At 28.8% G+C, this 13,240-nt stretch overlaps 1 protein-coding gene across 1 annotated transcript in view; it reads right to left on the bottom strand.

The window, feature by feature from the left end:
* Window positions 1-7,738, bottom strand: part of Apoltp (Apolipoprotein lipid transfer particle) — a gene marked incomplete at its 3' end in the record, with an annotated part of 131,866 nt that extends 124,128 nt beyond the window's left edge. The window contains 1 exon segment of the mRNA XM_067049064.1: window positions 7,645-7,738. Coding sequence (XP_066905165.1) covers window positions 7,645-7,649 — 5 coding nt within the window.
* Between the last annotated feature and the right edge of the window lie 5,502 nt (window positions 7,739-13,240).

The following is a 13,240-nucleotide window of genomic DNA, read 5'->3' on the forward strand; positions in this document are numbered from 1 at the left end:
AGTGGATTTGGGTGGTTGTGAAGTTTATTATGGAAGGAACGGTATTTGGTTCTGGCCAAATCGGCAACATATGGAACATTGAGGTCCTGATGGATGACTTGATTTGTGACAACGTAAGGGGCATTAAGGATTTTGGACTGTAAGGATTGGATTCTGGAGGAATTTGATAGTTTATTAGTGAAAGTTAAAATGCAATAAGTACTTAGTATATGGGTGATGTGTATATTAAATTATTAATTTATTAAACCAATTCTATACAATTTATAATAAAACTTTTTTGAGATAAATGATTTAATATAAGTGTACATACGATTTTAGTAATTTAAGTGTAGATTCGAAACGAATGGTCATGATCAGAGTGTTAAGATACAAGCAGGGAAAGAGATCATTTATACGAAATGTATTACTTACAGGAAAAATATACTGAGGAATTTTGTGAAAGACGAGTTTCGATGAAAAGATTTCGGGTGGGAAGCAGAGGAAAACCCTTCTTGCAACAAATAATTTTTTGGTGGGGGTTGAGAGAAACCAGTTTCAGAGCATGGCGGAAACCATTAATCTGGACTCACTGGGAATCCTACATCTTCATTTATATTAGTTCCTGGCAGGGCATTGTCAATTGGCGAGTCGAAGAGAGAAAAAATGTATTTGACTGGTTTTAACTAATTCTCTCTCATCCCTTTTAACATTGTCTCTTGGACTGTTCAGTATACTGTGTATTAGTGACTCAACACAGTTGAGCAATTGCTTACATTTTTTTCGAATTCCTCCTCATTGTGGAAATACATTCCCGTTCTAATATTCCAAATGAGACTTAATAGTCGACAGATTAATCAAAGCCAATTTTAGCAGTTTTCATAAAAGTACGTATAATAATCTTTTCTACTGCGAATTTTTTTTATTTTTCTTTTGTAAAAGTATGACAGAAATGATAAAATATAACAGTTTGCTAACATTTATTGAATGCTAGATTATTATGCAATCAATATTGAAAATACTAGAAATGATTTTATGGAGTTAATCATCCTGTCGAGTGAAAGATACATATATAGCTTAAGTGAAATTAAAATATTAATTATCTTATAACTTTAGGGAAAAAAAATTTAATTAGACTGGCGAAATAAAAAACTCACTACTCTTATTTATGGAAATATGTTTATAAGTTTGAAAAAATATTAGACCTCCTATCTTCATAAATTTTTCATAAGTAGTAAAATGTGTGATGGTTCTAAAAAAAAATGGTCCTAAAAAAAAATATTAATGGTAATTCAGAGGTCGCTATTTTAAAAATTCGGCATTTAAACTCTATCATACTATTTCAATTAGGATAAGACGTAGCTAATATTAATGATAATTTAATTGTATATTGATTTATCAAATTTAATGAAAATCGTTACATTTTTTGAGAAAATCGAAAAAATGTAAAAAATCGATTTAATAATTCCAGGTATATGCCTTAAATATGTATAAACGCAGTCAGGCGCGTTACCACGCTGCTACCGTCACCCCCATTACTTAATTAATGGTTATTAAATCATATAATTATTTATGAGAAAATTGTGCTGAATTTTATTTAAAAACAATACTCTTGTTATTATACTGACTACCACACTACTGAGTTTTAGCTAAGACCTCTTCGCTACAACTCCCTTATGAAGACCTAAAACTCAGGTCGAAACGTCGGCATGAATAAATAATGTTTTGTTTATTTATGTTCTTCTTACTGACCTCCCCCCCTCCCGACCATCCTCACCAATAATTAAAAGATTAAAAAATTTTGAAAAGGGAGAAGGATTGGGTACTTAAGAAATGCCAGTTAATCCTAGATACCTAACATTTTTTAAAATATCCCCTAGCTTTGGTTTGTTCTCATTAGTAATAACTAAATTATTAATGAATTCTGAATTTACTTTATCCTACCTTAAAATTTTTATATTTTCAGATTAAATTCAATTTTTCAACCAATATATTAGAAATTTAATTTATTTTATCAAATAAAAAATTGTAGTTCATAATTAATATTCATTGTTCATGAGATGGAATTAATTTATAAGCAACTTTTAACCAATCTATTCAATTTTGTAAAAAATAAGAAATAATTACGATAAAAAAAGAGGTAATTTTCACAGTATATCTTCATAAGTCGTGTAATAAATTCTTTCCCTGGTCTCAAATCTCCAATGGTTTCTCAGGGTCGGATTCAGTGTGAAAATAACCATTTAAACTCATGATAAATTCATATTTTAGGTATTTGCTTTTTTATATAGAGAAAATATGTATTTTAATTTTTTTGTTATACAAGAAATGTTTTCAATAAATTATAACTATTTAAAAAAAAAAAAAATTACTAGTTATTTTACTCATATCAGAAGTTGCCTGATGAATAGATATAAGGGATATTGAATAGAAAAAAAATTGTCTATTTTTTTGTTCCTTAAGATTAACAAAAGTATAGAAAAAAAAAAAGGATTATTTTTTGCCAAATGGCCAATTAAAAATAAGTACATAAACATTAAGTATGTACATAGTTAAAAATATGTAGCAAACGATTGTGAAATAATACGCTAATTATTTTATAAGAACAAATTAAAAAAGAGAGATAACTTAAAAAAGTATATTATTTAATATTGTTCGAAAATCATTTAGTTAAAAACGAAATTCCAAGAGAAAAAATCTATATACAAAAATTTCAATTGGAAATAAGTTCCGTAAAGAGTATGTTTTGTTTTAAAGAAATAAATAATTTTTAAAAAAATAAAGAAATAAATAAAAAAAAACTATAACAATCGGAAATAATGTTTTAATTTGCTATCTTTAAGTGTGGTTTTGTTATTTAACTAAAACAATCTCTATCCAAATTAAGTCTCAAAACACTCATTATTATGTTTATAAAGGTCCGACGTTTCGGCCAACTCATCCATCCTCAAGGACAAATCTTAGATATAAATTTACACTACACATCCAAAAATTTAAAAACTTTTTGCAGGGTATTCAGCCTAGGTCATTAATTTCAGTCAAATAATCCTATTTTATGACTCTTCCATTAAATTTTAAAGCTTTTAATTACAGATTAATTTAACACTATTATCACTCTCCTATCATAAATTTTTTTTTATTAAAATTATCGGACCATGGTGAACTTTATTTATATTTATTATTTGAACTTTAATAAGTTTTTCTCGTTAGCTATAAATGAAAAAAGACATTTTTTGTTTTTTTGTTAACCCCAGTAAGGATTTAATCATTGTTATGTGTTCTTTTAGGGCAAATAAGAATATGTTTTTTGTTTAGACAATTTGTCTCTTCTGATCGTATAGTGTACCTTCTAACAAAAATAAGTAATTTTCAAACGTTAGTAAGAAAAAGAGAAGAAAACAAAAAGAAATTATTGACGTTACTAATAGCGAAATACATGTAAAAATAAAAATTAAAATTATTGATCTCTTTAAACCAAGAGTAAATGGGTTTTGGTCTTGGTAGGCTTGCTTTGGTTTGAATATCCTTGTAAAATGCATTAGCTACCATAAAAAGGTATATAGAGATAATCTAAACTTACTTTGCAATAAATTAATAATTAATTATAATTAAATAATTTAATGCAATGTAAATTATATATCATTAGGCTCAAATGATTGATTTAATCTGGATACGAAATATCGAATCAAAGGTTTGATTGAAGCATATAAATTTTAGCAAACTACGAAGAAGAGAAGATTTATTATAATTAATATATAATTAGATTGGATGGGTTGATTAGTTTGTGATAAATTACAAGTATTTTAATATTTATTATCAAGTAAGTTATGTTTCTAATGTTTCAATAGGACCAGTTAAATATTACATTAATTTATTATGTAGGAACTACAAAGTAGTGAATACAGGTTTTAATTTATTTTGTCAAATTTTTATTCAATAAAAATAAATATATAATTTATTCAATTATTTTATTTAAAATTTTATATTTGGTAACCGACCGTCATCGTAAATATTGGTGAAGTTTATAATATACACTAGATTTTTTTTACATTTTCCAACATTTGGTTAATTTTTCAGGCTTTCATCAGATATAGACAAAAAATAATCTATAATCAAATAAACAATAATTACAAAAAAAAAATTATAATCGGGGACACATTAAATACGGCATGTGTATGAAATTTTATGAGTACTTATATTCATATAAAATCGATACATACATATAGAATAAAAATTATGTAGAAATTTAAACATTTTTTTTTTTAATGATGTAAGAGAAAATGTAAAATAAATTTGAAGTATACTATCAATCACTGTAAAATATACTTTCAAATATTGAACATAAAAGGACACTGATAAGTAATACATAAACATTCAGAAGTGAGTTCACAAAATAAAATAAAACAATTGCCCATAAGACAATTTTTTACTTTCCATCCGCGTTTGGGTTCATATCATGTTTTTGTTCCAATTTGACAAATACTTCACTATTCACCATGGTAAAACGTTCTTTTCCTATATTTCTATATATTGGTTACGTAAAAAAAAAATTATTATTGCTATATTTTTGTGTTTCCACGGTTGCTATGACGATAATCCGTATTTGTTTTCTTCTAATGACGAAAGGTATATCGTATATAAAAATTATGTGTTGAATTATTACTATCATTGCTAATATGTTAGGTTTTATTCACGTCTGTATACTGGTTCTTCATTATCTCATACATCACATAGTAATAATGACAACTTATGACTATTGTCATAACAACCATGAAAACCGGAAAATTTTATATTTATATTTCATAATTTTTTGGGGGGTATTAAGTTTTTATTTAAGTTGTAAATTACTTTCATGCATGTCTTAAATCACCATTATGTACGTTTAAATTATTTTTATGTTTTATAATTCTTTTATGTTATAAATTTAGTTATTTATTTAATTTATGTATATGTCGTAAGCTCACGACTTTCTGTTCCACAGTATCCTTTTATAATAACTTCCTTGTTCCTGTCGAACAGACCCGTTACATAGGACTTCCATCTGGACAAACCTCTTGCTTGGAATCCTCATATAAGACTGAAACGACAGGAAACTGCACTTCGATTCCGACTATTACAACACTTACGTGACAAACGATTTAAACTTCCAATTAATTACAAAATCAATTATATAAGTATAATAAGGCCTATCTGGACATACGGTATTGAGCTTTGGAGCTCCACTGAACCATCGAATTCCTCTCGTATCCAATCCTTAAAATCCAAAATCCTGCCCCTTACTTTGTCACAAATCAAGTCATCCATCAGGACATCGATGTTCCATATGTTGCCGATTTTGCCAGAACTGGATACCAATCCTTCATGATAAACTTCCCAACCACCAAAACCCACTTGTTTAATAAAACAATAAATAAATAAAACAAACATCTAGATCTCTAAATAATTATTCGAATTTTATAAGTACTCCTAACGAAAGTCATCGAATTCTTCTTTTCATGCTCATATTCAATTTAGGAACCAAACAAATTATTTATTGAATTTAACTAAATATTCTTGCAGGTGCGAATTGATTCCGATTTTCAATTAATTTAATTTGATACCTAAATATTAAACAAAAAAGCAACAAAACTTAATAATATCATTTATTTATTTACTGTTTAAAATTATGTCATCAGTTCGCACTAACTGAATGAATGCAACAGAAAATAATAATTTAATATTTGCCGTTATCAATATCGATTGCTCACCAGCCAAAGTTCATCGCAGAATCTAAATAACAATTCATTAATTATTAAACTATTTGTTGCAATTAAGGAAGCATTAATGGTAATTGACCATTACAAACCATATTCCCTTAGTTTGTATTAACATGAATAAATGGATTAATTATTTCAAATTATTCCTTTTCTTATAATAATAACTATCTTATTTGTTTTTAAGTAAATAATAATCGAATTATTGGATATCAATAGTTTTCTGGTTGGGTTGGTGTGGGTTTTATTGAATTCATGAATAAAAATTAAAAATGATCAAGTTAAGTTAAGATGTAACTTGGTACTTAAATCTGGTCAAACTTAACAGATGTAACTTCACTTATGTATAAATTTCAAATTTGTAAAAATTATTATACCAAAAGTTAAGTGAATAATAATCTTGGTATGAAAAAGATTTTAAATTGTGTCAAAAAAAAAAAGATTTAAAAAAAAAAACGAAAGAGAATTAATTAATAAGGAATTATAGTATGCGGTAAAATCTAACATTTTTTCCTGAAAAATGGTGTAAGTTATATCTGCGAATTTAGCAATCAATACGTTTAAAATAAGGGTGCATGAATCCTTGGCATTGAAATTACACACAAATAATATTTAATACTATAAATTAATTCAGGTGATAAACATTTACTATGATTTTTGTATCGATGTTTTTAATCATTCAGGCATCTAATTTATAATAAGTAATTTATGTCGTTATTTTATAATTTTTACCATAAATTTTTTTAAAATTAATTTTCGTTTATAATTTTTTTCTTTTGAGGACATTTAAATAGACCATTATCGATTTACAAATATTACTAAATTCAGAAAGTTTGAAAATATAAATTTTAGTAAAATTTTTATCACATTTGGTCACGCTTATTTATTTTTAATTTTAATGAAAGCTACCAAACGAAATAAACTCGGTAAAATTTAAATTCCATGTACACATAATTTTTTATGTTTTGGGAGATTTCCAATGCTAAGGTTATGGTTGAGAAAATATGTTTAAAACGCATGGTATTTTCACGAGTGGAGCATTTCAGCGAGGAACTCAACATAAATTAAGGAAAATAAAACTATCAATCGTGAACAGTTCTGTTTTAAAAACAAGTTTTATAATACTTGGATGGAATCCAGCTCTGGGATGGTTCCAAGAAAATTAATGTACAAATAATTAAATCTTAATCAGAAGTATAGTTGACGCTTCATGGTACATCAGAAACGACCATCTGCATAAAGACCTCAGAGTCAACCCTGTCAGTGAAGAAATAAAAAAAAACAAAAAAACATGCTGTTAGTCACGACAGGAAAATACCAACTTATGATCATCCTGGAATTCTGCGTTTGGTTGAGGAAGCTTCGGTAACCAAGTAAATTAAACATTTTGAATGAAATAAAACTATTTTATGTGGAAAAAAAAAGCAATTTGTTCGGTCAACTCAGTTGATGCATAACAAGGTAGTTGGAGTGGATTTGAGTCCCACACCACCTAAAGACTTGGTACTTCCGGTGTCTACTGAGATTTCTACCTTGTATAAAGAAATAAACTCAAGTATATAGAACGAATTAAAGTTTGATTTCATTTTAAGTAAATAAAATATATAAAAGCATGAATTGAAAGAGTAGGTTTACTCCGCAGTTTTTTTAATAGAAAAGGTTTCTCTAATTGTTTTCAATGTAATTTTAATTTCTAAAAGGAAAAACAAACAATAATTAATCGATTCGCATAATGTACAGAATCATATGAAAACTGCTTTATCGAATAATAAGAAGACAACATTTGGGATTTGTTAAATACATTTTACTAATTTATGACTTTTTCTTTTTAAACTATATAATTATATTGCAATAATTAATATGAAGATTAATCTACTCGATACTACTAATAATTAATGATTTCAAATCCACATACCTCATAAGTGCACAACCATACAATGGATAGTTCGAACACAGACTGATTTGGAGTTGTCCGTCAGCTGTAGAACTTATCGGTTCATAGGTCAAAGCGTCAAACCCAGATAACACAAGAACCGAAATCAGTATTATAACGTATTACTAAAGGAGATAACCGAGGGAATAGTTCACAACAAAAAAAAGTTTTATTTCTTGACATTGATCCATGAATAAACTGTTAACAAGGCAAAATTTTAATTTAAATAAAATCAAGATTACAGAGAGGAGGGAATATATTCGAACTCGTAAATATTTTTCAATAATTTTATATTTGGAAACTGAAATAAACATTAAAGTTATTTAATACAAAATTAAATGAGCTAGTTTTGTAACGGACTGAAAATACATATTCCTGTGAAAGGAGAGTATTTGAATACTTTTAGGAACTAGTTTTTTTTCATAGGTGAATATATTGTTGATGCTATGTAAAATGGGAGAATCCAATAATTTTCATTAGAGTATACTTTGTACTTTATATGGGTAAAAAACATCAAGTATATGGTTTTTAAGATAAAAAAAATCTACAATATGTTGTAGCGGTTCACTATGCCATCGCTAGATAGCATTTCAAGAAGTTCGTCTGACATCCACCAGACCGTACAAGCCTCATCGTCACCATGTTTTTAATGAAAAATTGTTTTTTTTGTTTAATTGCATTATTTCTTGTACATTTTATAAATAATGATTTATTTGAATTACTTGTAAACATGCCATTTGTTCAATAAAAATTATCACAGAAGTATATTGAAATACCAAAATTAGTTATACTATAACTGCCTCCTGGTCACAATGGCTATACATTTTTCCCTTTTTATTATTAGTATTTATTTTAGAACCTTCCCTCACCACTCAAAATAGCTGCTGAATGGATAGCTCATATGTAAAATTAAATATAACAGGTAACCTTTAAATACCAAAGGTAGCAAAAGGTAAGACACAACACGAATTACTTTTTCTTTCTACACAGTAATGCACTACTAATTCACATTTCATGTCTGTTTTTAGAGGATTCGGAAAAAAAAAAAAATTATAACCTTCTAAGGTATCAAAAATACCAGCTGTACATATGGCACACCTCACCATATGTACACATATGAAACAAATTTAAATTTTAGGAGGGTACGAAAAAAAATATAGATTATACCCTTCACCCCATCCCCCTTTCCTGCGAGGTGGCAGGGCAGGAAAGGTTCCAAAAACCCTATTAACATCACCTTATAACTCCTTCTTCTGATGCATCCCCTCCCCCTTTCCCCACACTTCTCTTCGACTTCTGACTGTTTTCTTATTATTTTATCATTATCTTTTTGTCTTTAATAATAACTGTTTTTTATTTCTATCTCCTATGCGAAAATCAACATGAGGAGGCCCCTCACCTCCGGATTCTTTCTTTAATAATTGGACCAAACAGAATGGACATTCCACAATTAACAGATAAGTATCACAGGTAACCTTAAAATACCAGAGGTTGTAAAAGGTAATACTCAACACGATGTATTCTCTTTTTCCCATAATAAAGCATTCACAACAAGAATTTCTTGTTTTTCTTTTTTAGAGAAATCAGAAAAAAAATAATAACCACGCGAATTGTTCGTGAAACAATACTACAGAGGGCCAGAAACAACGTCATTCACCAAGAACTCCAGCTTCACTCTGTGCCAACCCGCTCTTAAGGGAAATCGCCCCTCCAACAAGACCTGGGAGGTGGAAAAGCACAGTCCCCTTGGTAGACGTCCTCGCCGAGGGAAGGACTACGGGGTCTGCAGCTTGAAGTCACCACTCCACCACCAGCCGGAATGGTCCCTCTTCATTCTTTGTTAGCCCCGGGTTAATATGACACCAATGTAAACCCGCCTTCAGTGGACCTTGTTACAGGTCTTGTAATGCCATACGGCGAACAAAGATATAATGTATATTTTTTATATATATATTCCTGTATTGTATTGTATATATCTGTAATTGTACGTACAAACAATAAAGAGGGTTTGAAAATAAAAAAGATAATAACCACCTGAGGAGGCCCCTCACCTCCGGATATTTTCTAGTAGAACCATAATGAATGGACAATTCACAATAATGAGAGAAGTATCCCATTGTAACCTTAAAGTACCACAGGTAGAAAAAGGTAATACTCAACTTGATTTATGTAAACCATACGTAAAGCAACCAATAATTTATTCTTTTATTCTGTTTTTGAGGGATCAGAAAAAAATAAAAATAAAATAAATAAATAATAATCACCTGGCAATAATGTGGTTATTATCTGAAACAAATATTAATAACAAAAAAGGGAAAAATGGATAGCTATTGTGACCAGGAGGCAGTTGTAGTATAACTGACTAACTGTATAACTGTAGTGTATATGAGGAGGCCCCTCACCTCCGGATATTTTTTAGTAGGACCATATAGAATGGACACATTCACAATAACGAGGTAAGTATTCCATCGTAACCTTAAAGTACCACAGGTAGAAAAAGGTAGGACTCAACTTGATTTATGTAAACCATACATAAAGCAACCACTAATTTATTGTTTTATTCTGTTTTAGAGGGAACAAAAAAAATAAATAAAAATAATAATAACTACCATCACTCGAAATGGTCCCTCCCCATTCTTTGTTAGCCCCCGGCTATCATGCCACCTCTGTTAACCTGCCTTCAGCGGACCTTATAACTTGTCTTATAATACCATACAGCAAACAAAATTTTATTGTTAACAATGTATATATATATTATATTATAGTATTCTATATGTTAATAAAGAGAGGTTAGAAAATAAAATTAAAAAAAATAATAGGAGAGAGAAAAAAAATTTTTATCATAAATATTCATTCCTCCTTGTATTACTCCAGGTATAATAAGGTAATATTTTCCAATTAAATTATGTTAGTCTATCAGCATAGTGTTTCTATCACATATATTTATTGTTGTTTCAGAGCGATCTGGAGAAAAAAAAACAAACACATGATAATAATTCAGAAAGATCACCTCAATGTTTTAAATGAGATGTACTTGGAGTAATTAGTTGACGTTAAGTCCAATAAAGCCTAGAAAGCATTTGTTTTGAATTTGTTTAATCCAGTAAAAAATTCTATCACAAAATTCGCTCGCACTGGGGCCGCCACAAAATCTCCACAAAGTATCTCAGGTCGGATTCGAATCAGCGACACTGCCGTTATGAGATTAATATGGTAGACGCATCAACTCCCTCAGCTACACACATCCATCGGATTTTACTGAATCTGTGAGGGAATATAGCTAAACCCATGTAATATTTATATTTATTACAGTGAAAGATCATAGGATTCGGAGTTAGTTTTATATTTATCTATGAATTTTCTAGTTTAGGGAATTATCGCCTTAACTTCGATATATACACTATATACTACACTTATTAAATAATACTCACTTCAACTTATATGTATAGGACTACATCTCGACAAATGACTGACATGGAATCCTCATACAAGACTAAAAAGACAAGAAACTGCTCGTAGATTCCGACTATTGCAACATTTACTAGACAAACGGTCTAAATTACCAATCCATTACAAAAGACTGATCTACATGACTATTATAAGGCCTATCTGGACATACGGAGTTGAGCTTTGGGGCTCCACTAAACCATCAAATTCCTCCAGAATCCAATACTTACAGTCCAAAATCCTTCGTAAAATCCTTAATGCTCCTTACTTTGTCACAAATCAAGTCATCCATCAGGACCTCAATATTCCATATGTTGCCGATTTGGCCAGAACCAGATACCGTTCCTTCCATAATAAACTTCTCAACCACCCAAATCCACTTGTTTCTAACCTGACTTCTTCTTCATTACCTAATAATCCTCCTAGGCGTCTGAAAAGAAGATGGCCTCGAGATCTTCTTCTCTAGAAATGTTATTGGAGTTTGATTCTCCACATGTTTTTATCATGTCACTATGTCACCTACAGCAAATTTACTTGTTGTATATCTGTGTATACAGTTGTAAATATCAATAAATAAATTATTAAAAAAAAACAAAAGAAAAACTTATATGTGTTATATTTTGACCGCACCCCCCAACCATCTTCTCCTCGTATAAGTCATCCACAGTCAACTATCTCTCATGATTACAATAATAATCCATTTAGCTTTCTATTTAAAAAAAAAACTCTTATCTGTACAAAACCTTCCCATACTTTATGATGTATTAAAATAAAGAATATTTTGTAAGATGAAATAAATATGTTTTGCTAGTATATGGTAATTATTTATATATCAGGCAATTTGTACATATTGCTAACATGAGATGCTTCCTTAATGCTATCAGCATGTTCTTTACTTCTATGGGCCGTTTGCACCAATCTCTGGTAAAACTAAGATTTGTATAACTTAAATTTGTCCAAGAGTTTAGTAAAACTCCGGCGACCTGTTCCTTGTCTACAGTTTTGTTAACCAGGCTACCAAGGTTACCTGAAACTGAGACATCTGTCGGTAGATATCACTAGTGTTTCGAAAATTCAAATTAAATATTGTTTGAACTTCATAATTATTACGTTTTCTGTTTTTTAATTGTTTAACCAATTTTGTTGTTAAATTTATACTATTAATGAATTAAAAGCTTACCTAACCTTGTCTGAAAATTAAATTTGCTAAATTCACCTACATTTATGTAAACATAAAAAAATACTAAATTAATCTTATCAAAAACCTTAAATTTTGACCATAACTGATGATGTATGAGGGAGCTGATATTTAGTATATATTGGATAGTTTATATTATTATTTAATATATAGATTATATTATTATTATTTATATTCCTACTATGAAGGCAGGAATTCAATTTTTCAACTTATTAAAACAAAATCAATTTTAATTTTTAGAAAAAATACACAAGGCCACTAAATAGAAAGGAGTACTTAATAATATTCTTTATTTAATAATATTTGCTAAAATTTAACGTAGCATGTTCTTTCATTTAGCTTTCCAATTATTTATTTACTTAGAAATATATTACTAACCAAAAAATTAACATGTTATAAGTCAATGTTTGAAAAACTATTAGAAGTTTCATTTAAAATAATAATTTTAATATTTAATTTAAATAATGTACCATAGGTATATATACGGTAATAATACGCCTTAAAAAAATGACACTCTCCCCTTCCAGAATAAAGTCAAGTAGAATAATGAAGATCTAGAGGCGTACTGGGGATACAAGTAAAAGACAATTACACTGAACGTTCTATATAACAAGCTTCATCAAGAGAAACTTTTTCATAGTTACCTGAAATCATTGGTTAATAATATTTCGAGAGTTTACGTCACTTTTGTTTACTTGTTGTTGAAGGTTAAATTCGATTCTTAATATGTTAATTACCTCCAATTTGTCAATTTTAAATTAATTAAATAAGGCAAAAATATACATACCAGTAGATTTATAAGAAATTTAGTTCAAGCATTATATTTTATAATATGAAAGTCAAAATTTAGCCCAAAAAGATTTAAACGCACAATTTTGTACAGAAAAAACTCAAAACTTACACTTTGCGAAGAAACCCCAAAACGTGAAATTT

The sequence above is a fragment of the Halyomorpha halys genome, unplaced genomic scaffold (genome assembly GCF_000696795.3).
Source record: "Halyomorpha halys isolate HHAL.00 unplaced genomic scaffold, Hhal_1.1 Scaffold214.1, whole genome shotgun sequence".
Classification (NCBI taxonomy): Eukaryota; Metazoa; Arthropoda; class Insecta; order Hemiptera; family Pentatomidae; genus Halyomorpha; species Halyomorpha halys.